Source organism: Pimephales promelas, chromosome 23, assembly GCF_988280905.1.
Source record: "Pimephales promelas chromosome 23, fPimPro1.hap1.1, whole genome shotgun sequence".
Lineage (NCBI taxonomy): Eukaryota > Metazoa > Chordata > Actinopteri > Cypriniformes > Leuciscidae > Pimephales > Pimephales promelas.
Genome location: NC_142791.1, coordinates 3212946 through 3235784, shown reverse-complemented (window position 1 = coordinate 3235784; position 22839 = coordinate 3212946). Strand labels below are relative to the sequence as shown.

Here is a 22839-nt window from a genome sequence, read left to right as displayed (position 1 = left end):
GATCCACTTTTTGTTTTGTCTTCGTAATTTTTAAAGAGGTGATGAACTGAGAAATCAAATTTTCCTTGAGCTTTTGACATCTAAGAGGTCATCTATATCCTGTAAGTTTCAGAACTGAAAACGTCCTTGTTAGTCCAATAAAAGCTTTTATTGACACCAGCCTCAGCAAACAACTCGGGAACTATGACGTCAAAGAGGATAAAACACGCATAGCCAAATAACATAGGCCTACCTCGTGATGACAAACCGGGTCGAGAGTGAAACTCATTATAATATGCAAAACTGTTATCCACTCACAGCCGTGGGCGTTTATTTCCAAGTCTTCAGTGCGAGACGCCCATAAAAACTGAGCGTTTTTGAGCTAAGCTCAAAACTAGGGCAGAAAATAGCCTTTTACTTATTAATTTTGATGTTTTTTCATGTAAAAACCAAGCGAACGTCATAAGTTGACCTCAGACAACAATATAACAAAATGTAAAAAGCCATTTCATGACCCCTTTAATCAATATCTGAAAATGTTCTTCCCCTGTGGAATGGCCTTCCATCTCACCCTCCATTTTTCTCATTCAGAAGAACTTCCGGTCCACGCGGAAATTTCCCTTGGGGCTTTATTTTTAATTTAGTGAGACAATTTCTCACTAAATTGTGCTATATTAAAAGCATGTTACTTTGCTTTTGTCATACATCCTATTTGGATTTGATTAACGTCATGAAAGTCATGCATCAATATTTGAGCAAAATCTAAAGTTAGTTTTGGACCACTATTTTTGGAGATTAAAACCACGCTCTTCATTATAAAGCTAGCAAGCATATTCAGAAAAAAAAATACATTTTTGAGTTTCACAGAAGAAAGTTTGGAATGACAATCACATGATTTTTGAGGTGATCTGTTCCCTTAACTGGTGAAACCTGATGCAAATGTATGAGTAAATCAAGCACAAACATTCAAAAACAGCTGATACGACAAAGTCCCATCTAGGTTAGATTACGGCTTGCCTCGTGTCACAAGAAACGGTACAGCAAGGTAGCCATGGCACATTAATTCCACATCCAGCAGTCCAGCCATTAAGGTAACTTTCCAACTTCCCTCATCAGAGATAGAGTTTCCACCTCTCTGACTGAGGCGCTTGATGTCTTGCACCTTGGGTACCGGGCAGAAAAGCACTCAGATGGACTTTTTTTTTTTTCTTTTACAGGGTTCACAGAAACTCCGTACGCGTGGCCTCCCAGCCAAAACCCCCAGCACGATTAATTTAGTAACGGGTTATTAAGCTCAGACATAAATTGCAGCCCTGGACATTTTAAATGGAAAAGGGGGACTGATTTATTGAGGCTCCGGAGACAAAACAGGTTTTTTATTTTCCATTTATTCATCGGCACTCTCTGGGAGTGGTAACTCGCGAGGAATTCGCAAAACGAGAGGCAGGAAAGAGGGAGCGAGAGGGAGGAGGGCAGGAGGCGACGGCAACCATGATCAAAGATAGAGCAGGCCGGAGCGCCGCGGTGCCCTTGAGTTCTCGACACCCCAGATGGGCTGGCACAGACTTCTCAAAACCAAATACAGTAAGGAATTATACGGATTTGCCGTTTTGAAGATTGGAGGCACCTGTCTGAAATCTTTACAAAAGCACACTTAGGCTGATAAGGATATTATTAATCAAAGACTAAAAGAAAAGCCCAAGGTTATTTTGAACTTTAGAAGTCTTCTGACAGATCTCTTTCTCTACCTTCTTTACGTTCATTATGACTGAACGACGCAATTACTACATCCTGATCCGATACAAAAGTGTTGTCTTCAGTAGAATACTAAATTTGAGACAAATAAACTGCAAATGCATAAATAAACAGCCTCAGAAAAAAGACCAAATGGTCAATAGACTCACTAAATTGCAATTATTTACTGTATAGCCGAATTTAATGTAACATTTGTATGCATTACTGTATTTTTATTAGGGCTGGGCAACAATTAATCGGCATCCAAAATAAAAGTAAAAGTATATTTTTAAGAAAAATGTGTTATTAATATGTATAAAACATTTATATTTAATATAAATCATGTAAAAATATACATCAAGTATGTACATGCAAAAATTTCTGAAATATATACATGCATGCATGTGTATTTATATAAACAAAATAATTATACACACTACATACACATATATTTTGTAAACAGAAACTTTTATTTTGGATGCCATTAATCATTGCCCGGCCTTAATTTTTATACATTGTATGATTTTTTTTACATTTATTATATCACATATTGTATCATTACAATTATTATTAGTAGTAATAATATAAATAATACAATTTTATAAAACTAAATTAATGTAAAAATAAAATCGCATACGGCTAAATAACAAAATATATTTCTATACATACACATATATATATATATACACACTATTTTCAGATTTTTCTGCCATAAAAAAGGACAGACTCCTTTGGTTTTCCATTTATTTTACAAATCATTTTCAGAATAAAAGAGTCAAAATCAATAAATGAGTTAAACGTCATTCATGTCACATGCATTTACCTGACAGAAAGCTAACCCTCCATGTGATTCAAGATTTTGAGTCTGTAAATACTATAGGGTAGAATCAGAGTCTATAAACATCACATCCACACATTAAGAATAATCTGTTTCTAAACAGAACAAACGTCTGATAGCCATCCTGATCCATCCTGATGATGTTCTGCTACTGTCAGTTAGAACTCTATCAGATCAGAGAGGGTTTTCAGTAAATAAAGAATTACTGATCCTTACCGTCTTGCTAACATGCATCGTCGCTTTTTCCTCTGGAACATGACCTCACAGACAACCCTATGGTCTGGACACGACCGTCCGCCGCTATTCATGCAGACCGAGTATTCCCTAAATGGATAAACCATAATATCCTTCTGGTTTCTCTGCCACTGACCTCTCTTACGAGGCCATGCCGAGCTTCAGACAAGTGCAAAATCCGAAAAGTAATCTAAAGCCACGGTCATGCTATAGATCTCAAGTGGAACAATTGTAATAACAAGACTGCAACACTACAGGCTGCACATTTAAAACCATGAAAGCAGCAAAAACGGAGGTAGAATACAAGCAGAAGAATGTCAACTGATATGAAATGCCGAAATACGGTGCTTCACGTGTACCCAGGAGACCAGGATGTGCCACTCCAGACATGTGAAAATTAGGCACTCAAATTTCCCTTCGCTCCACTACCTTTGAGCTTCCTATCATTTGGAGAATCATCTCTCACTCCATTTCTCGCTTTCGCTCACCTCTGGAGTATTCTTCTTGAACTCGCGGCTTTGGTCGATGAGTTTTTTCCTGGACTGCTCGCTTTCATCCTGTCTGTTGGCCAGGGCTGTGGCGGTGGCATCCAGTTCTTTCTGAGGACAGATAAGGGAAACGGTTCACATGAGATTCCAGAGTAACGGTTTTAGTAAATAAATGAAATGAGATCAGTGAGCCGTGCCTAAATATCAACCTTGAATTTACAGAATTGGCAATCATTTTAGTCATTTTTAGAACCGATTTGCCTTTGACAATCAGATAAAAAGGGTATTTAAAGATAAAAAAGGGGGAAAAATTATAATTATTTTATTATTTACCAATTTTAACTGTGTTTCAAACTGAAAGATCATTGATCCATTTCACAATTTAGACAAATATTATTCAGCGAGTTAAGATGTCAACTTAACCGATTCAAAAATGATTTGTTCACTCTGAATTGTGACGAGAAAAGACTTCAATTACGAAGCATCGACAAACCAGCTGATTTGATCCTCTAAATGATTCAGCGAGTCGGATTTGAATTGTCAGCTTCAAAATATATTTGTGAATGAACTGCTTTGAATTGTGAATCAAATCAACTGGTTTGTTGAAAAAAAATAGTTTGAACAGGTGATGGACAGTTGATTCAATTCACAATATGGACTAAACTCAGTTAAAATTCAAGCGCTGCGTCCGAAATCGTATACTTCCCTAGTACTATATAGTATGCGAAAAACAGTACCAAAACAGTTGTATGTCGAATACATAGTCCGAAAAACAGTGGGCGAAAAGTACTACTACTTCAACCGAGATTCTGACGTACGCATTCGATGGACAATTCGACTATCCCATAAGCAACATAACATCATGACTTTTGCGTAAACATACACGGCACTTTCGAGTCAAGTGGCGTGTTATCTCTACGCATTTTGAGCCATCCGCGTGTATGCGTGTATGTCTACGCCATTAACGTCCGAGTGATTCCGCGTGTCTGTACACGCCGTCAAATGTCCGCCCGAAACGAAGCAAAATGTAGATCTACATCTGGGGAGCGATCTTTTTTTTTCCTAGGATGGTAAGGGAACAGTCATAAATGTCATTAACCCCAGTGACGGTTAGGTTTAGGGACGAGGTTGAGGTAAGTCATATATTTATATATACAGTAATAACGTTAAGTCAACGGCGTTCTTAAACACGCTGAAAAGCGAAATGCGTCTTGATAGCACGCCAAAAATGGAAATACGAATTGGCGTGTCATACACACGCTACTTCATGAGATCAGTCTGCCATAAGGCCACGGAAGGGGATTTATGAATGAAAGTGAAGCGGTAGGTCACGTGACAAACTACATCCGCCATGTTGTTACTGTCCGAATTTCATTCATACAACCCATCCTATAGAACATCGCAAAGTAAATTCAAATAAAAATGTCAACTTAAGAACTGATTGGCAAATTAATCATTCAGACTCAAAAATACTACTCCTCGACACTCTATGTAGAGGTTGGCAACACTAATACTACTCCACAAGCACAGTCATCGACCTCAGACCAGTCGTATCCGTCATAACCGAAAGCTGTAAAAACAAGACCTTCATCCTTCACACCAAACATCAAGTCTATTTTGCAGAAAACACGCATTTTATAAGGTGTGAGAAAACTGCTTGGTATGCACATGCAGCATAATGCTGCTATAAACCACTTGTACAAACACACCAATCAGATCCCCTTAAAATTTGCGACAAACAGACCCCGATTGGCCACCGCAGGCATCAGTCACCTACTGTAGTCCCACCCCTGGTGGGCTTTGAGAAAAGTCAGCAGTCTGCGGTCCCTGCCGTCCCACTCCTCTCCGCTCAACAGCAGGGAGCTGAGCTAAAGAATATCGTCTGACATCTGGGAGCCAGATGCTGGGAACAAATCAACTTAATTAGGCTGGAACTCTGTGCGCCAGACTCCCCAAACCTCCAACACAACAACTGGGGGGCTGAGTCACCACAGTCTCGCCCCAGTTTTACTCTCCTCTGTTATTATCACCTCCTCCTTCCACATAGGAAGACACATGGCTCCGCGAAGCACTCTGACGGAGCATCGTACGGCTAGTCTGGCAAGGTAAAAGCACGAGGGCTGATGATCTCCAGGGACAAATCTGGTTTTAAAATACCATCCCAAGAGATGGGTGTGGATCATTGGTTTATGGGTCAATGGGACATGTTTTAGATAAAAACGTCATGCTATGTTAGTGGGCTATGGTTCTGGTCTTCCTAAATGACTTGTTATTAAAACAAGCAGTGAGACGGTGACGGAAATAAATCGTGACATAATGCATTTACCCTAACAATGCATTGACAGTAGGCTATTAAGAGTAGCCTATGTACATTACCTCTCCATAATAATCATGATATATATTCGTGTCTTACACCATAATGCAATTCGTTCAGCCAAAATTACAGGAAATATGAATAATAATACAGCTTATGCTTCCAACTTTGGTTTCAATGAAAAGAATCTGTTTATTGGATTCACAAACTTGACTATTTTAAAACAAATAAGCGACTTGGATTCAAAATGTCAACTGATTTGAAATTGTGAATGTAATAATCATGATATATATTCTTGCCTTGGACCATTTTTAAGGTTGAGCAACCAAACTTTCAACAAATATGAATCAAGTTGCACTTGAAGGTTCTTCAGTGATGTTTCTCCGAAAATAACTTGGGGAAAATAATTAAAATGTTAAGATAAAGATACTATATTTAAGAAACTCCAAAAGAGACACATCCGAGTTTCCTGGGGTCTTTTCTTCTCAGAGACTTAATAAACTATTTAATCTTACTGCCGTCGCAGAGAAATGTTTGGGGATATTAAAGAGCGCAATTTTTCTTTCCTATTGGTATCAATAGTGGTAATGCCCCAAGGGTACTCCATCCAGCCCCCCTGGAGTAGTTCAAGGAAGCCCTGTAGCCCTCCAATGAGAGTCGTTTATATAAAGGACCAAATTGTTCCCCATAATAGCTTTATAATTTTCCTAATGGAAGAATTCTGCTGGCTCAGGCGGCGGTGCTTGTCTTAGTTAATTTGTTCGGTAGTAAACGCTGATGGAACAGATTACAGGGCTCCCCAGAGAGCCAGGCCCTGCCAGATACTATCAGCTGCATATGCAGCAGGGAAACGTCAGCGAGGCCTCTCTCTCTCTCTCTCTCTCTCTCTCTCTCTCCCTCTATAGCTGCTGTTTTTCTTCCTTCATTCTCTCATAACCTATCTTTCTCACAGGCCATTAGATTTCCTCCTCTCTCTCTTTATAACTGCCAGTGTCGCTGAGCCACAGAGCACCTGAGCACTCAAGAGGGTCAACAGCTCAGAGACAGTCAGGAACAGATAAAAACAAAGCAAGGTTCTAACACAGGTGAGAGACACTTTTGTCGTGGGAGCTGTACTGTAATTAAAAATGGTGGACAGGATTCTCAACAAATGGGTTTATGATTCTGCTAGCAAGAAAAGCTGGTTAAGTGAACACAACAGTGGGAAAATAGCCAATGAAACTCAAGCGGGCTCTGTTCACCAAAGAGGCTTGAGTTTGTGCTTGAAAAGAGCAAAAAGAAGGGTTTTTTTTCCAAATTGTTCCGCCCTATAAGGATGGTTCACAATCAAATGTCTTCAGATTCAAAACTTTATTATTTTTGATTTCTATGAAGAAAATCACTCTATTATTGTAAAACGCTTAAGGCTGTCAAGTCAAACGATTAATCGTGATTAATCGCATCCAAAATAAAAGATTGTGTTTTAAATATATAATATATGTGGGTGCACTGTGTATAATTATTTTGTTAATATATAAATAAACACACATGCATGTATATTTAAGAAACAAATATTATTTATATTTAACATATTTGTATTTATATATAATACTATAAATTATATATAAATCTTTATACAGTATATACATGAAAATTTTAAATATATACAAGCATGTGTGTGTATTTATATATATAAAATAGTTATAGACAGTGCACCCACATATATTATGTAAACGCAAACTTTTATTTTGGATGCGATTAATCGCGATTAATCGTTTGACAGCCCTAAAATTGATTTGTTCTTTCTAGCTATTCTAGTCATCCATTGAAAAATCCTTTGTTTTTATATCACGTCGCAATATACATCACAGAAAAAATAAAATACGTTTTTCCAAATATCGTACTTGAAAAAAACAGCATGGACGTAAATGTTGCAAATGTATACACTACCCACCAGACAATGCATAATAGTTTCAAACTTAAAAAGTCAGCACCAAAACACAAGTCACAAGTGTGTGTGTGGACAGAGATTGTAACCTCTTCAATGCCCTTAAAAAAAAGTGTTAAAAATCCCCAAATTAAAAGAAGAAAGAATTGTCCAGTGTACTTGAGTTAGCCAAAAAAAGAAAAAGATTTTACAGTTTGAGTTTTTTTATAGCTTGTCCTTTAATCATTTGGTCTAAAAAAAGGTGACCTGATTTCTGAAGGGTATGACTTTATACTTAAGTGAAAAAAAAAAAAAACTATAAAAGACGTGAGTGTGTAGCTATGTGTGTTTTGAAAGGCACCAGCGACTGCCATTAGCACAGATATAGCTAATCTATTTTTACGCCGGCATAGCCGTTAAGCCCTTTATCAAAGTCTTTGCTATTGCTGCTACCATTTATAACAAACCTGCTAGCTTTGTGTGTGTGTGTGAGCAACTAATCTCAACACTGACCCGCCGTTTTGAGCTTAGACGCTGTGTACACTGTAGTGGGGTCTGTTAAACACCTAAGCCAAAGATTTGGCAGCAGAAGTTTGAACTTAACCTTGTAAGAGATCCCTCGATAGTGTTAGAGTTTGTGACCTCTAAAGACTGAATGTTGCATTTGACCCCTTGATGCTCTATCTAGAGTTAGTAGTAAAGCGAAGGGCCTGGTGCCACTGATGTGTGACTTTACCCACAAAGTGAAAAACCATATTAATATTGTTTTCACATAAATGGGTCAATGTGCCCTCACACCTTAAGTGCCAGTCCTGTGAGCGATGATTTAATTGCTCCTCAGGGAGTATGAACGTAAGAACAGTGAGCAGAGGGAAACTTGACCCTATGAAGTGTTGTTAATAAAAGTAATCTTTTGCAGATAACACACAATTAAAATATACAATATTTGCCTTGGTGAAAAAAGACAAAACAAATATTGATGGCTCATCCACCTGCACTACACTGAAAAAATCCAGTTGTTGTCTACATGTAAACTACATAATAGCAAATTTGTGAAAATGGTCACATGCGCATGAGTATTATGTGTTCAGTCTATAGGTTTTACAAAGTGACATGCATAAATAATACAGCGGTTTTAGTCGTTTTCACGCAACCATGTGAAAAGGTACGAATTTGACAACGTTGTACAAAAAAACGCAAAGGAAAAACATTAGTATATCATTGTTGTGTAATTGTAACCTCAAAAAGCAGTTCAGATTTTACTAGAAACAAGCTACTTAGGCTATTTAACAATGCAGGCTGGGGCAAAAACAATGTTTTAAGTCCCATACTGTATGTAATGTTGGGAAATAAGATTATTTTTAGAAAATCTCTGTGCACACACTTTACATGATTTTACAGAACAAAATAAATGATCCAAATAATTAACAAAGCCAAATCATTACCTCAGCAGTACACTCTAAAAGAAAAGAAAAATCGAGATTTTAGGTTTAAAACGGTGCATGATCAATTGTTTTACTTTTAACTTCAAAATCAAAATTATTTTCCAAGAACACCACACAGGAAGTGGTCAACAATGTGTGTAAAACAAATTCACTTGTTAAATATCTTTGCAGAAATAGGAAATATCAAGACAAATACTGTTCTTAACAAGTTTGATGTTCAGAAATAATTGTATAAAATAATAAAAGTGGTAATTATTTCTTAAGGCTGTGTGTGACACACCAAGTCAATAGTCTATGTTCATCATTCAAGCGGGTAAAACCAAAGCTAGGACTGCAGACATACAAACCGTGAACAAATCAGCGCTTACTTCCCCTTCTGAATGGTAAGCAATTTTCAATTATGAAAATATAAGAAAGAATCAATTATGCTGATCACTTTCTTCATTCCAGATGGAAAATATTTGCACATTGGAATGCTCAATGCTCATCTATCTAGCGTCTTGACTTCTTTGCTCACTTTTATCACTTTGGCTTTCATTTACGTGCACTGACTCCCTCACTAACTCTCTCTCACCAACGGCACTTCAACATGCACAAATGGCCAAAATACAGTGCAAAAACTGGGCCGGCCAACATTTAAAGGGGTGAAAAACTAAGAATAACTACACTCTGGGTTGTTTTAACCCAATTTTGGGTCAAATATGGACAAACAATGCCATTTGGTTACATTTATAAATGACATTTTTAACATAGTTTTTTCATAGTTTGTCCATATTTGACCCAAAATTAGGTTGAAACAACCCAACATTTTTTAGACGGTAAGAAAAAGTGTGATGACATGGACGTTTTTTGTTAATCACGCTGACTAGTGTTTGAAAGTTACAAATTTAATTTATGATTGTAATTTACTGTGATTGTGATCTTTATAATGGACAATTGCATTTACAACATGCTATCAGGTATTTTAATCCATTTAAAAAAAACTTTGATTCAAACCACAAGCATTGCAACATGGACTGATCCGTTCAGTTCCTTCCTTGTTCAGAGCCTTGAATTGCGCACACACAGTCTGAAAAAGTTCAACAATGACCTAATCGCACTGCACGAACAATGCATGCGTGTCAGTATAGTCTATGATACACTAAATCTTCCTGTCTCCGTTAGCTTAGATGGCTTAATTGCAAATCAAGGATTTGGCACGTCGTCAAGATCCACTATCGCGCAGCAACAATCAGACAAAGGCAGTGTGAGTAACATCGTTGCGGGAGGTTGCGATAGCGCAGAAATTTCACACTGTGGCATGCGGTCCCCAATCAAGACCACCACGTTCACAGAGCTTTATAATGTGAGAGCCCACTGTTGCAACCTCTGGGAACACAGGCAACCGCACACGCATACACAGAATCTGTGAATAACAAGGGACCGTGGGGTTGAGTCTCATTAGGTATGGACAAACTACAGACCAGACTTCATTTCCATCCAATTAAGAGACACTCAAAGCATTATGGGGGCTTGCTGATTATGATGCAGTACATTTGGGTCGTCTCAGTGCAACAATGTCCCAGTTGTTGACAGAAGAACACTCCCTTTCATACCAGCTGGGGAGGGCAGGAGTTTTTTGAGGCGGTTTAACAGACTGTACATGCATTACTAATTCCAACTTGTTTTGTAGGCTGGACATCAGGAGTGACGGCGCACAAAAAAAACGGTATAAATCTCACTGAACCACCTATATATGTCAGACCTGATCCGTCTAACAGCTCGAGTGATCGTGAACATCTTTAAACTGAAATTCTTTGAAGGAGTCACATCATTGGGATTACGACTGACACGATATTCTCATTAGGATAGTATCTTTTTAGCAAACTCTTTCAACAGAGCGGTCCGGGCGGTCCGCAGGGCTCGCGATATCAGTAATGTAATGAATCCAGGACCGGTTCACCATCTTACACGCCATGTTTGCTATCAACAGAGCTCTCAAGGGCTTACAGCGCGGTTCATTAAAGCCGAGGAACAAGAACAAGCCCAGAGCTTATGCTCTCTTTCTTTCTTATTTCTTTCATTCTTTCTTTCTTTAAACCACCATAGTTCCGCCTTTGATTTATTATGCAACAAGATCAGCAATTTACTTCAGAGGCTTTCAGTCGGCGCTGGAAGAATCGCAGTCTGAGAGCGCATGTGTTTTGGTACTGCTCGTCACAGTCATCCAGTAAGGGGACTCTGCAATAAAATCATTGATGTGTTATCGAGAAAAAGTGAAGCATGCCTTTACCTCCAGAAACGTTTAGGTTTCCCCGAGCTAATGCATACATATCTGCCTCCTCCACCACTGATAACAGCATTCCTCAAGTGTTATGCGGGTTTTAGAGTTTAACTAATTAAGGCAATTATATCTCCGGTTGGGAGTGGAGGCGACGTCTGGGGAGTGGATCTCTGGTTGGGTTGGGAGGGACGTGAACTATTTCTCAAACACTTTGACCGGCCTGATGACAAAAGAGGCAGAGATCATCTAGTCTTTCTGGATAGCAGCCGAGTTCATGTTACTGCCTTGACTAAAGAAAAAAAAACACAAAAAGTACACGTCAGACTGTTTGTTATGAGGATTGTTTACTACTATGAACATACGTCTATGAAACTTAAAGGTGGGGTATGTGATTTTCTTTGACCATTTTTTTTTTCAAAATGACTTGAAATCCTATTCCTAACCCACTTACAGCGACTGAGTTAGAAGCACTGAAATGAAAATTAAGCGATTTAATCATCTGTGGAATGGGCAGGACTTGAAAAAATCCAGCCAATCATTTCCAAGACCAACTAGGATCATTGGACAGTCAGTGCGTCAATCAAACGGTCGAACCATCACTTGCCACAACCATTTCCTTTTCGTTTTGTGTATATTTTTTCAACATTGTTTGCCAGTGTAAGGTCTCTGGGAAAAGAATATGAAGTGATGCACAGCGAGCAAAGCACCATAGGAAACATATTTGCCTTCAGCGTAAACACACATGGCCAGTCCTAAGCCTTCATTCAGCGGGCGAGGGTGCTGTGCAAAAAAAAATAAATAAAGAGCACAAGTGCTGCATTATTTTGTAAGAATTTCATGACAGAGTCTGGCATCTAACTACCACAAACTCTTCTGCATATTAATACAAGGTTTGTTTATCCTGAAATTTCTGCTGTAAACTGAATTAATTAGATGCTCGGATTCATAACTGGAAATTAGCATAAAGGGGCAGAGAGAAGAAAGAAGGGGGTGTTTGTTCTTCACAAGACAACAAGCGGTTAATTGTTGAGGGCTGGGGGGCGCAGACAGTGACCTGAACTAGATATTGCAGTACAGACCAACTGACTCAGAGAGGCCAAGCCGCATTGTTCCCATTCGTTGTTCTCATTCACTGGTGTAAACAATAAGAACAAGTCTACAATCGGACGACATTGCAAAACTAGAACACTTCAATTATAATCAACAAGCTGTCCAAACTGCAAGTCAGTGAAGCTGTCTACACTGCAAGAGCTCCAAATCAAAAGCTGTGTACAATGCAAGAATTTGACTTTGAACTTAACTGTAATGCACATGTGCAAAAGTGTGCAACTTCGACAATGAAGTGCAAGAGCCTGAGGGAATCAATAAAAGCTGTCTACACTGCAAGTGCACAACTCAGAATCCAAAACTACACTGCAGCAAATGAACTGTGTACACTGCAAATGTGTGTGACTGTCTAAACTACAAGTGTGTGAGTGAATCATAAAAGCTGTCCACACTGCAAGTGCACAACTCAGAATCAAAAACTACACTGCAGCAAATGAACTGTGTACACTGCAAATGCGTGTGACTGTCTAAACTACAAGTGTGTGAGTGAATCATAAAAGCTGTCCACACTGCAAGTGCATGACTCAAAAAAGCGGTCTTCACTGCTAATGCACGACTTTGAATCAATGAAGGTTTCAACACTGCAACCAGGGCCTAACCTTGGCAAAGGTGACGTGACGGTTGTCTATGGCATATAAGAGCACCCTAAGGCCCCGTCCACACTACTGCGTTTTCGTTTAAAAACGGAGACCTTTTGCTACGTTTTTGCACCTCCCGTCCAGACTAAAACGTACTAAACCTAAAATGGAGAAGTTTCGAAACGTTACATCTCCGTTTTACGTTTTGAATCTCAAGGGCATTTTAGTGAAGACGGGACAAAACGGAGGGCTTTAGAAACGATGGGTGTCATCAGTCATGAAGTGTCCTTCCATGATTCGTCAGCCACCCATCACATGACCCTATTCCTGTTTACACCGGCACGAGCATGCCCAGTGTTGGTGAATGGTCACGTGAGCCGCGTTTTTGGTCGTTTTATTGTGGACGGAGATCAATTCTAATACGCAGATAAAGCGCTGGTGTGGACGGAGATCGTATTCGTTTTAATTCTCCGTTTTAAAACGAAAACGCAGTAGTGTGGACGGAGCCTAAGTTGATCCTCAAATTAAATGCATTTTCGTTTAAAAACGGAGACCTTTTGCTACGTTTGCACCTCCCGTCCAGACTAAAACGGAAAAAACAAAGACCTAAAACGGAGAAGTTTCGAAACGTTACAGCTCCGTTTTGCGTTTTGAATCTTCGGAGGGCGTTTTAGTGAAGACGGGACAAAACGGAGGGCTTTAGAAACGATGGGTGTCATCAGTCATGAAGTGTCCTTCCCTGATTCGTCAGCCAGCCATCACATGACCCTAAGCATATTACCCACGAGCATGCCCAGTGTTGGTGAATGGTCACGTGATCCGCGTTTTTTCGGTCGTTTTATTGAGGACGGAGATCAATTCTAATACGCAGATAAAAAACGCTGGAACGAAAACGAAATGTTTTAAAACGAAAACGCAGTAGTGTGGACGGAGCCTAAGTTGATACTCAAATTATATAATTTTGGAGAACCAGATTTGACCCTAGTGTCTGTGCTCTGGAGAGTGTCCAGGGGTTCTTTTCATTTCTTATTTCGTCCTTGCTTCCTTTCCTATTATCTTAGCTCCACCCCCTTAGTAATCGAGGGAAGGTTACACCTCATGACTCCCCCAGGAAGCTTCCTTGATCCTCATTCCTCGCCTCCCTGTGGTGTAATTGGAGAGTTGAGATGTCATTCAATAAAGATGGCTAAGTTTGATCGGTTTCCGAGTCATGGGCTCTAGGAATCATCAATTTGAGCATTGAGAAGCACCCAAAGTGTTTCTATTTACAACTTTGAACAATGAAACCAATCACCGACATGTTCTTGAACGCAATGGCCAATCAGAGGTTTAAGTTAGTCGATACAATTTTAGTTCAGCACGCATTTTAGTGATTATAAAGGGAGCACTCTTTGAGCGTGTTTATAACAGACTAAAAAAAGATAAATGACACACCTTCACTCTCTTCAATTGCAGAAGTGAAGCCACCAACGTCCCATTATGGCCTGGACATATTACGTAATAGTTGACAACATGTTATGACTAATTATTTTAAACACAGCTTCATGATGTGATATTAATACATGATCATAAGTAATTATGCATGACAGTGTAGTTACCATTGGTATTAGTTGGGGGGCGCTATCCAAAATCTTGCCTAGGGCACCAACAGAGCCAGACTGCAACTCCGAAATTTAAAATATACAACATTTATACTGCAAGTGCACAACTTTGAATCAAAAAAATCTATCTGCACTGCAAATGCGTAACTTGGTACAGACTTAAAATGTGCAACTTCTTATGCACTGACTGTAAGCATGTGACTTTGAATACACAAAGCTGTTTACATTGTAAGTAAGCAACTTCGAATTGAACAAAAACTGTCACTCACTTTCAGTGAAATAAAAGTCTAAGACCTCCTCAAAGGATGCATCATGGACACTTTAATGGGGATGATATTTCAGGAAATTCCAATAGCTTTTTTTGACAAAAAAAGTGTGGGGGTTGAATACAACAATTGTTTAACAGTCAGCATGTACACATCGAGCTGCTAAAACACAAAAGATGGTGACATAGCAGGTGGATCAAAAAACATATCAGCCAGTTAAAACATTACTTTAATCTTTCCATATTATTCCTGAACTGTGTTTCACCTATAAACAGCCCAACTGGTATTTTATGTCAACTGATCAAATCTACTCTTCATGTTTTCAGTTGAGGTTAATCTCCCTGCGTATTAGCATGTGACCTTCAGCACCTCAGCTGCTGATTAGGCGTTCTTGTATCTTTCACTCGCATCACACCGGTAAGACAGGAAAACATTTTTATGCAAGTTAAGTGGACAGAGACATGCTACAGCGCTCCACGAGTGAGGGCCGGTCGTTCCAGACGGCACGCACCGCTGCATTAAAACAGTATAAAATAAAGTTCAGCAGACTGTACGAGAGCGATAACATTCCCTAACCAAAACCGGACCACAATTCAATTCAGAGCCTGTGTTTAATTGGCTCAGTGTCTTAAAGAAACAGTCCATCTTTTACTCGCCCTCTTGTTGTTCCAAACCCGTATGATTTCCTTTGTTCCGTGAAACTCAAAAGGATTTGAAGAATGTTTAAGCTGTTGTTTTATGTAGAGTAAAGACCAGGAGCTGTCAAGCACCAAAAATGAAAAAAGCATCATAAAAGTTGTTAATGAGACAACACGAGTCAAAGCTGATGCACTATATAGCAGTATCACATCGATTTTCAGCGTATAGTAGAGATTAATTAATCGATTAGGGATGGCTCGATACCACAATTTTGGCTTCGGTACGATACCAGAACATAATACCTCGGTATCGATACTAAATCGATACCACAGTCGAAAAAAAAAGTCTCAATGTAAGTGAATTGAATCAATTTTATTAAACACTGCTTCAAACTCTCAACTATGTGCATTGTGCAAAGAAAAATATTAAAAAACAAAACAAAAACGTATCAATGTCAAAAATAAATAAATTAAATTAAGGAACATACAACATTTAGATTTTAAAAAAAAATGGAAAAAATTTAATTATACAATTAAAATAGGTTCATTATCTATAATAATAGATTAACATATAATTATAATAATAATCAAATAACCAGCTGTCATGCATCAACAGGGAATTATCAACATTTAGGCCTATAAATCGATTTTTGATTATTTACCTATTAATTTAATATTAAATATTATATTGAATATTTTTATACTGTACATTATAAAATTGTGATGCCTAAATTCACTATTAATGGCCTTTAAAATTAATGACATATTTTTATTTTTTAGCTTTTAGATAAAATTGTATAGAATATTAATACCAGACATGACATGAATTATTGGTTTATCAGTATCAACAAAAATTTTGATATCTGTGTATATCTGTGCATGAATTTTTGAGTGACGACTGGTTATGAGACATGCAAAAACAAATGATTTTTGGCATAACTATGTCAAACCTGGTGTGTTGCAACATTATGATGTTAATGATGAAATCAAAAGAAACTTAGTTCTTATGTATCTAGTGGTACTTTTATTTTGATGGATGATCTGGAGCTTGATGTTTACAGGGTCACTATAAGAGAAAAAGACTATTGTAAACAATCTGCCAATTATCTTCTTTTGTGTTCCACAAAAATCTATTCTAATCTAATCATACACAAGAATTTTAACAGCAAAATGTGAGATATGTTCTCTGTAATAAAACAATTAAGCCCACAAGTCGCTCTATTCTCAAGTATAGCACTCGCAGTAGTATGTACACAGTAGGCCAGCAAAGATGTAAGGCAGTGTGTGTACAGTAATCTGGCTGCTATTGTGTTGGCACCAGTCTCTGTGTATGTGTGTACTGGCTCTCTGCCATCCCCGGCTGTGACCTTAGAGAAGGTGCAGAAATACGACTAACCTTCAGCGCGCCTCAGTCAATCAACCCTCATCTGAAACACTACACAAGTCCGACCTTCATACATCAACACAAACACTAGGTCTCTAACAGCATTAGACAAGGCAACAAAGAACTCCTCCTTTAGAATCACTTAAAGGTAAGCATTCAAATGCTTTATTAAGGGGTCGTTTTTCCCAAAAAGCTTGTTTAGATCATTTATTTTTATATAAAAGTGGCGATGTAGCATTAGCAACCGCAAGAAGTGACACATAACTGCTCACAAAAGTATAGTAAAGGAAGGCATTAAGAATGCGTCAGCAGAAGCGTTCCCGAGCCCGGAGTGGAAAAGCTAAACTCAAACACTGACTCAGCGAAAAAAAAAAAGCTGCTAACTTTAGTTCAGTGAGTCGCCAACCCCCCCTTGAGCACCATCCCCGCGACCATATTATCCAGAACATTATTATGATAGTGAATTTCCTTCCATTGCACATCTGCTGAGCTGCCCTGAACTCAGAATATGCTTACGTGCCATGTCTAAATACAAAACACAGTCAAAGGAATATGCAATATCGACATAATGGGAGACTGCATGGGGAACTGTTTTACACAGACCATGAAAACAGTCACGAAAGCAGCTGGGGCGGGATATGACGAGGATAGATTGGTGGTGAGCACTATTTTTGGGCATTCGAACAAATGAGAGATCACGGGAAAAAAGTATTCGAATTTTTTTCCTGCCACTCTCACATAAGCACAACAGTACGAAAGGTTGGAGCATGTGCACTGCACACAAGGTCATGTTTCCAACTGTTAGTGAGCACTTTTGTAGTACAGACCCTCATTAAGGGTCATGGTGATGTGAAATAATAATATTTTGGAGGAAAATAGGAGCTAGGATGAAATATCACATTTCAATGCTTTTGGGCTTGGGACTCGTAAAATTGTGCGTTCTTGCACAAATAGGTTTTTCATTTGCATAAATTTTAATATGACATAGGAGGAAAAAGTATATTTAAATGCTTTTATGAGTGAATGCAAAGTTTGTGCTCGGGGGACGCAAAAAGTTTTGGGAGTGAACATAAAAGCTTTTTTTTTAATCACCATGTCACCCTTAAGGCCCCGTAGCAGCAAGCTGATAAATAAATAAATAAATAAATACTTTCAGCAAAATTGGCTCAATTCTTAATTTATTATAAATGAATTAATTACTAATTAATACATTAAAAACTAATAATTTTTACAATGGAAATTAAAAGAGTAGTTTACTTTTAAAAAAACTTTTGCTGATAATTTACTCACCCCCATGTCATCTAAGATGTCCATGACTGTCTTTCTTCAGTCGAAAAGAAATTAAGGTTTTTGATTAAAACATTCCAGGATTTTTCTCCATATAATGGACTTCAATGGGAACCAAACGGTTCAAGGTCCAAATGAGAGTTTCAGTGCAAACTGCAAACTGTTCAAAGGGCTTTAAATGATTCTAGACGATGAATAAGGGTCTTATCAAGCGAAACGATCGCTCGTTTCAAACATAAATAACAAAGTATAAGTTTTTGATTTCAACTTTTTTTATTACTGAATGTTTACTTGTGTTTAATTGCAAAACACATTCTACCGGTTTAATTTAATTTATTCAAATAAACCTGTGATTGCATGCTCAATATCATCATTTTTGCTGTGAAACTTATCAAAAATGGATATTGGTTTTGATTTTGGTATTGACTACTAAAAATCTTGTGATTCGTGACAAAACCCATAATCCAAAACCACATTACCGTCTTCATCGATAAATGTTTAGCAATGCTTACTAGAACTCACTGTGTGCTCTAGAAGCGTTGATACACAAAGCCTCTCGTCTTTTTTGGCCTTTGTCTGCGAGACACAGAAGAACACCTCAGCCCTCATAACCTCAATAATGCATGAAATGCGCTGCAGCCCGCAGACTGAGCTCTCCGAATGCTTTAAGTATTTATCGCGAACAGAACGCTATCAGAGCCGTTTCTAAATGGGCCTTCCCTGCCAGCTCTTTTTCGATTATGTTCGTGAGGATGAATGACCACCTCAACGTTGCTGTTTTTGTTGAAACGCAGAAAAGAACCTGCAGTGCACCTGCCCAGCTGTGTCTATATCCTAGCGACAGAGCTGCAAGAACAATTAAACCCATCGACGCTAAATTAATCTGAGAGCATCTGTGAATGGCTGATAATCTCTCTGACCTATTGAGAGTTATTACCACTATGACTAGCACTAAATCAACCTCAGCCAATATGGAGGAGGGCTAGTAGTCGAACATGCTGAAATAATGCAGTTTTTACAATGGAAAAAAACGTAAAATAGAAGATGATTTTTTTGAAGAATGTCTCAAACGATGCAATGCAGTTTTGGATCCCAACATTCTTCAAAATCTCTTCATTTGTGTTTCACTGAAGTAAGCCAGGGATAATGTTTTAGCAAAAAACATCAAGGATCAAACCTCCCTTTAACCATCCAGCGCAAATGAAGTAGGGGAGGAGATGTAGATGAGAAAAGCAGCGAGGAAATCTATCCATGCTTGTTTTCTTAAATTTGTTTTCCATTTCAAAGGCTGGTTTGCGGTTTCAGCAACCCTCTCGTCTCAATAACATCGGTCTGAATGGGATAGAGGTAGCACAAGAGGGCAAGAAAGGAGAGAAATAAAGAGGCGGAGAGCAGGAGAGAGGGGTCCCCCTCTGTGTTGGCCAGCTTCCAGTGAAAGCTGTTCAGAACATGGGAAACATGGTGTCACAGCGCAGTCCAATCAGCTCGTCTGGCCTGCGGTTTTCCCAGCGAGTACCGTCATGAGCGCTCTTCTCCTTCTACGGGTCCGCTTTCACTACCATGCCTCCGGGAACAACAAACTCACGCTGCCAAAGCACGACCACACACGCGCAAACACACACAATGGCAGATGCAAACGCATACACGCTCTCGTGAATGCACAAATACTACCCCCTACTTTTTCTTAGGCCAGACTTTGCCAAAAACGTCAGTTGGATTAGTCAGCAAAGCAGTGCATGATGACTCTCACTGGCTGGACGTGACATCGCCAGGCATACGAAGACACCAAAGGCTAATAACAACAACAAAAAAATGAGAAAAAGTATATCCTGTCATTCTATACTTGCTGCCTTCAAGATTGTTGCCTAAAAATTCTCATTTTGATGAACAGATATCAATTCTTAAATCGAAGAATTTATATTTTGGTCTATGCTGTTTTGAATTTCAGTACAAAAAGTTTGTAGTGTGGATATATCGCAATCAGCTTTGTGGTTTGTTACTTTTGATATGAAACAAAGTCTGCGCTTTCGAACAATAAATACCTTTCTGGCGCTTTTTAATGTGGTGTGACACATCGCTGTTGTTCAGCACACGTGAACTGATCATCTCTTCCTCTTTACTACTAGTTAGTGCAGGAAATAAACATGAATGAACATCAGAAGGTATGTTGAAAGATATAGAACGACCTTACTGAAATATAATCGTTTAATCAGTGTTAAGTAAGCTAAACTTTAGTTTGTGTCTAATGTAGTGGCCTGTCAAGTTGGACAAAGGAATTAACCATAAAGAAAAACAAGAGAAACTGGGAATATGGCAATATGATGTTGGCCATGATCCATTTCTTTCAATGTTGGTAATCGGCTCGGAAAGTGAAAACTGATCAAACAATTGAATTGAGGAACTGAGGGATGTAACGAAATTTAAACACCCATTTAATCTCTTTTTACATTTGAACAACTAAATGAATGCTAGGCTTGACTATTTAACTGACAATATTCTGATTATTAACTATTACAATATTGATGCTATTAAAGCTACCTCAGAAAATTGAAGATACTACACCAACAAGTGACGTTTCCCTGGAAGTTTTCTAGCTGGTTTATATTATTGCAGAAGTTCATGAGAACGTTCTGTGCATATAGCGGATTTTAAACCTTGGTCATGTGACTGTGCCGTTCTCAATATAAGCAACAACATTCCAGTGATTCTGAACTTGTTTGAACTTCCTGGATAAGGCAGATTGCTATCAGACATTTCTGGATCGATCCTCTAATTTGAAATTAGCAGGAGATCAGTAGTTTAAATCTTGGAACTATACCAGAAGCAAAAATAGTGCAGAACATATTTCCCAGAGACTTCAACTGATGACTCAGACACCAGCAAAAGTTATAGACTGAAGAGACGTGAAGCAAAACATGATGCTTCATTTTTCCCCCTTCTATCTCTGGCCTCGGATGCAGGTCGTGTAAATCCATAATACGCACATTCCAGCGTGACAGATAATGCATCTCTCCATAATGGAGGTCTTGGATGCATTTGGAACGAGCATCTATGTGCGGATGTGTGTTTAACTGAGATAATACCTCAGTGTAAGTGAAAGTCCTGGATTAAAAGAGAATATTCACCACCTGATTGCTCGCAAAGATAAAGCAGAACGTTAAATGAGGGATTGAGATGTTTTAGGCGGGCTGAGGTCTCAAATCATACCATCAGCACTGGATGTTCAGTCTTATTAAGATCAGAATTTTTTCTTCTTTTTATTTTTTCAAAAGAAAAACACAAAACAATGTGCTTATGTATACACACACACCTAAAGGATTATTAGCAACACCATGCTAATACTGTGTTTGACCCCATTTCGCCTTCAGAACTGCCTTAATTTTACATGGCATTGATTCAACAAGGTGCTAAATGCATTCTTTAGAAATGTTGGCCCATATTTTTAGGATAGCATCTCGCAGTTGATGGAGATTTGTGGGATGCACATCCAGGGCACGAAGCTCCCGTTCCACCACATCCCAAAGATGCTCTATTGGGTTGAGATCTGGTGACTGTGGGGGCCATTTTAGTGCAGTCAACTCATTGACATGTTCAAGAAACCAATTTGAAATGATTCGAGCTTTGTGACATGGTGCATTATCATGCTAGAAGTGCTATAGCCATCAGAGGATGGGGACATGGTGGCCATAAAGGGATGGACACGGTCAGAAACAATGCTCATGTAGGCTGTGGCATTTAAACGATGCCCAATTGGCACTAAGGGGCCTAAAGTCTGCCAAGAAAACATCCCCCACACCATTACACCACCACCACCAGCCTGCACAGTGGTAAAAAGGCATGATGGATCCATGTTCTCATTCTGTTTACGCCAAATTCTGACTCTACCATCTGAATGTCTCAACAGAAATCGAGACTCATCAGACCAGGCAACATTTTTCCAGTCTTCAACCGTCCAATTTTGGTGAACTCTTGCCAATTGTCGCCTCTTTTTCCGATTTGTAGTGGAGATGAGTGGTACCCAGTGGGGTCTTCTGCTGTTGTAGCCCATCCGCCTCAAGGTTGTGTGCGTTGTGGCTTCAAAAATACTTTGCTGCATACCTCGGTTGTAACGAGTGGTTATTTCAGTCAAAGTTGCTCTTCTATCAGATTGAATCAGTCGGCCCATTCTCCTCTGACCTCTGGCATCAACAAGGCATTTTGGCCCACAGGACTGCCGCATACTGGATGTTTTTCCCTTTTCACACCATTCTTTGTAAACCCTAGAAATGGTTGTGCGTGAAAATCCCAGTAACTGAGCAGATTGTGAAATACTTGGACCGGACCGCCTGGCACCAAACATGCCACGCTCAAAATTGCTTAAATCTCCTTTCTTTCCCATTCTGACATTCAGTTTGGAGTTCAGGAGATTGTCTTGACAAGGAGCACAACCCTAAATGCATTGAAGCAACTGCCATGTAATTGGTTGATTAGATAATTGCATTAATGAGAAATTTAACAGGTGTTCCTAATAATCCTTTAGGTGAGTATATGTGTATGTGCATGTGGGTTTCATGTTGCCTTTGTTGTACAAATGAACAAAATAATAAAGACAAGGTCTTGATATCTACACATGTAAAACAAATCAAGAAATACAGATATATGATAAATCTTATGTAATAACTAAAACAAAAATCTATGGAAGACCGCAGTCACAAAGCCCTTTTCAGCATGTCGATATTTATAGTGATTTGTTTCTGCGCGGAGAGGTTCAAGTCTGTTTAATTATGCTGTAACTCCC

The 22839-nt window shown here is 38.8% G+C and overlaps 1 protein-coding gene across 12 annotated transcripts in view; it reads right to left on the bottom strand.

Moving 5' to 3' along the window:
* Window positions 1-22839, bottom strand: part of cux1a (cut like homeobox 1a) — a 134810-nt gene that overhangs the window by 98061 nt on the left and 13910 nt on the right. For 11 of the 12 annotated variants that reach the window (XM_039676623.2, XM_089126135.1, XM_089126140.1 and 8 more), the window contains exon 2: window positions 3274-3384. The exons of the other annotated variant lie outside the window; for it this stretch is intronic. In XM_039676623.2, coding sequence (XP_039532557.2) covers window positions 3274-3384 — 111 coding nt within the window. The remainder of the gene's footprint in view (window positions 1-3273; window positions 3385-22839) is intronic. 12 annotated transcript variants of the gene reach the window in all.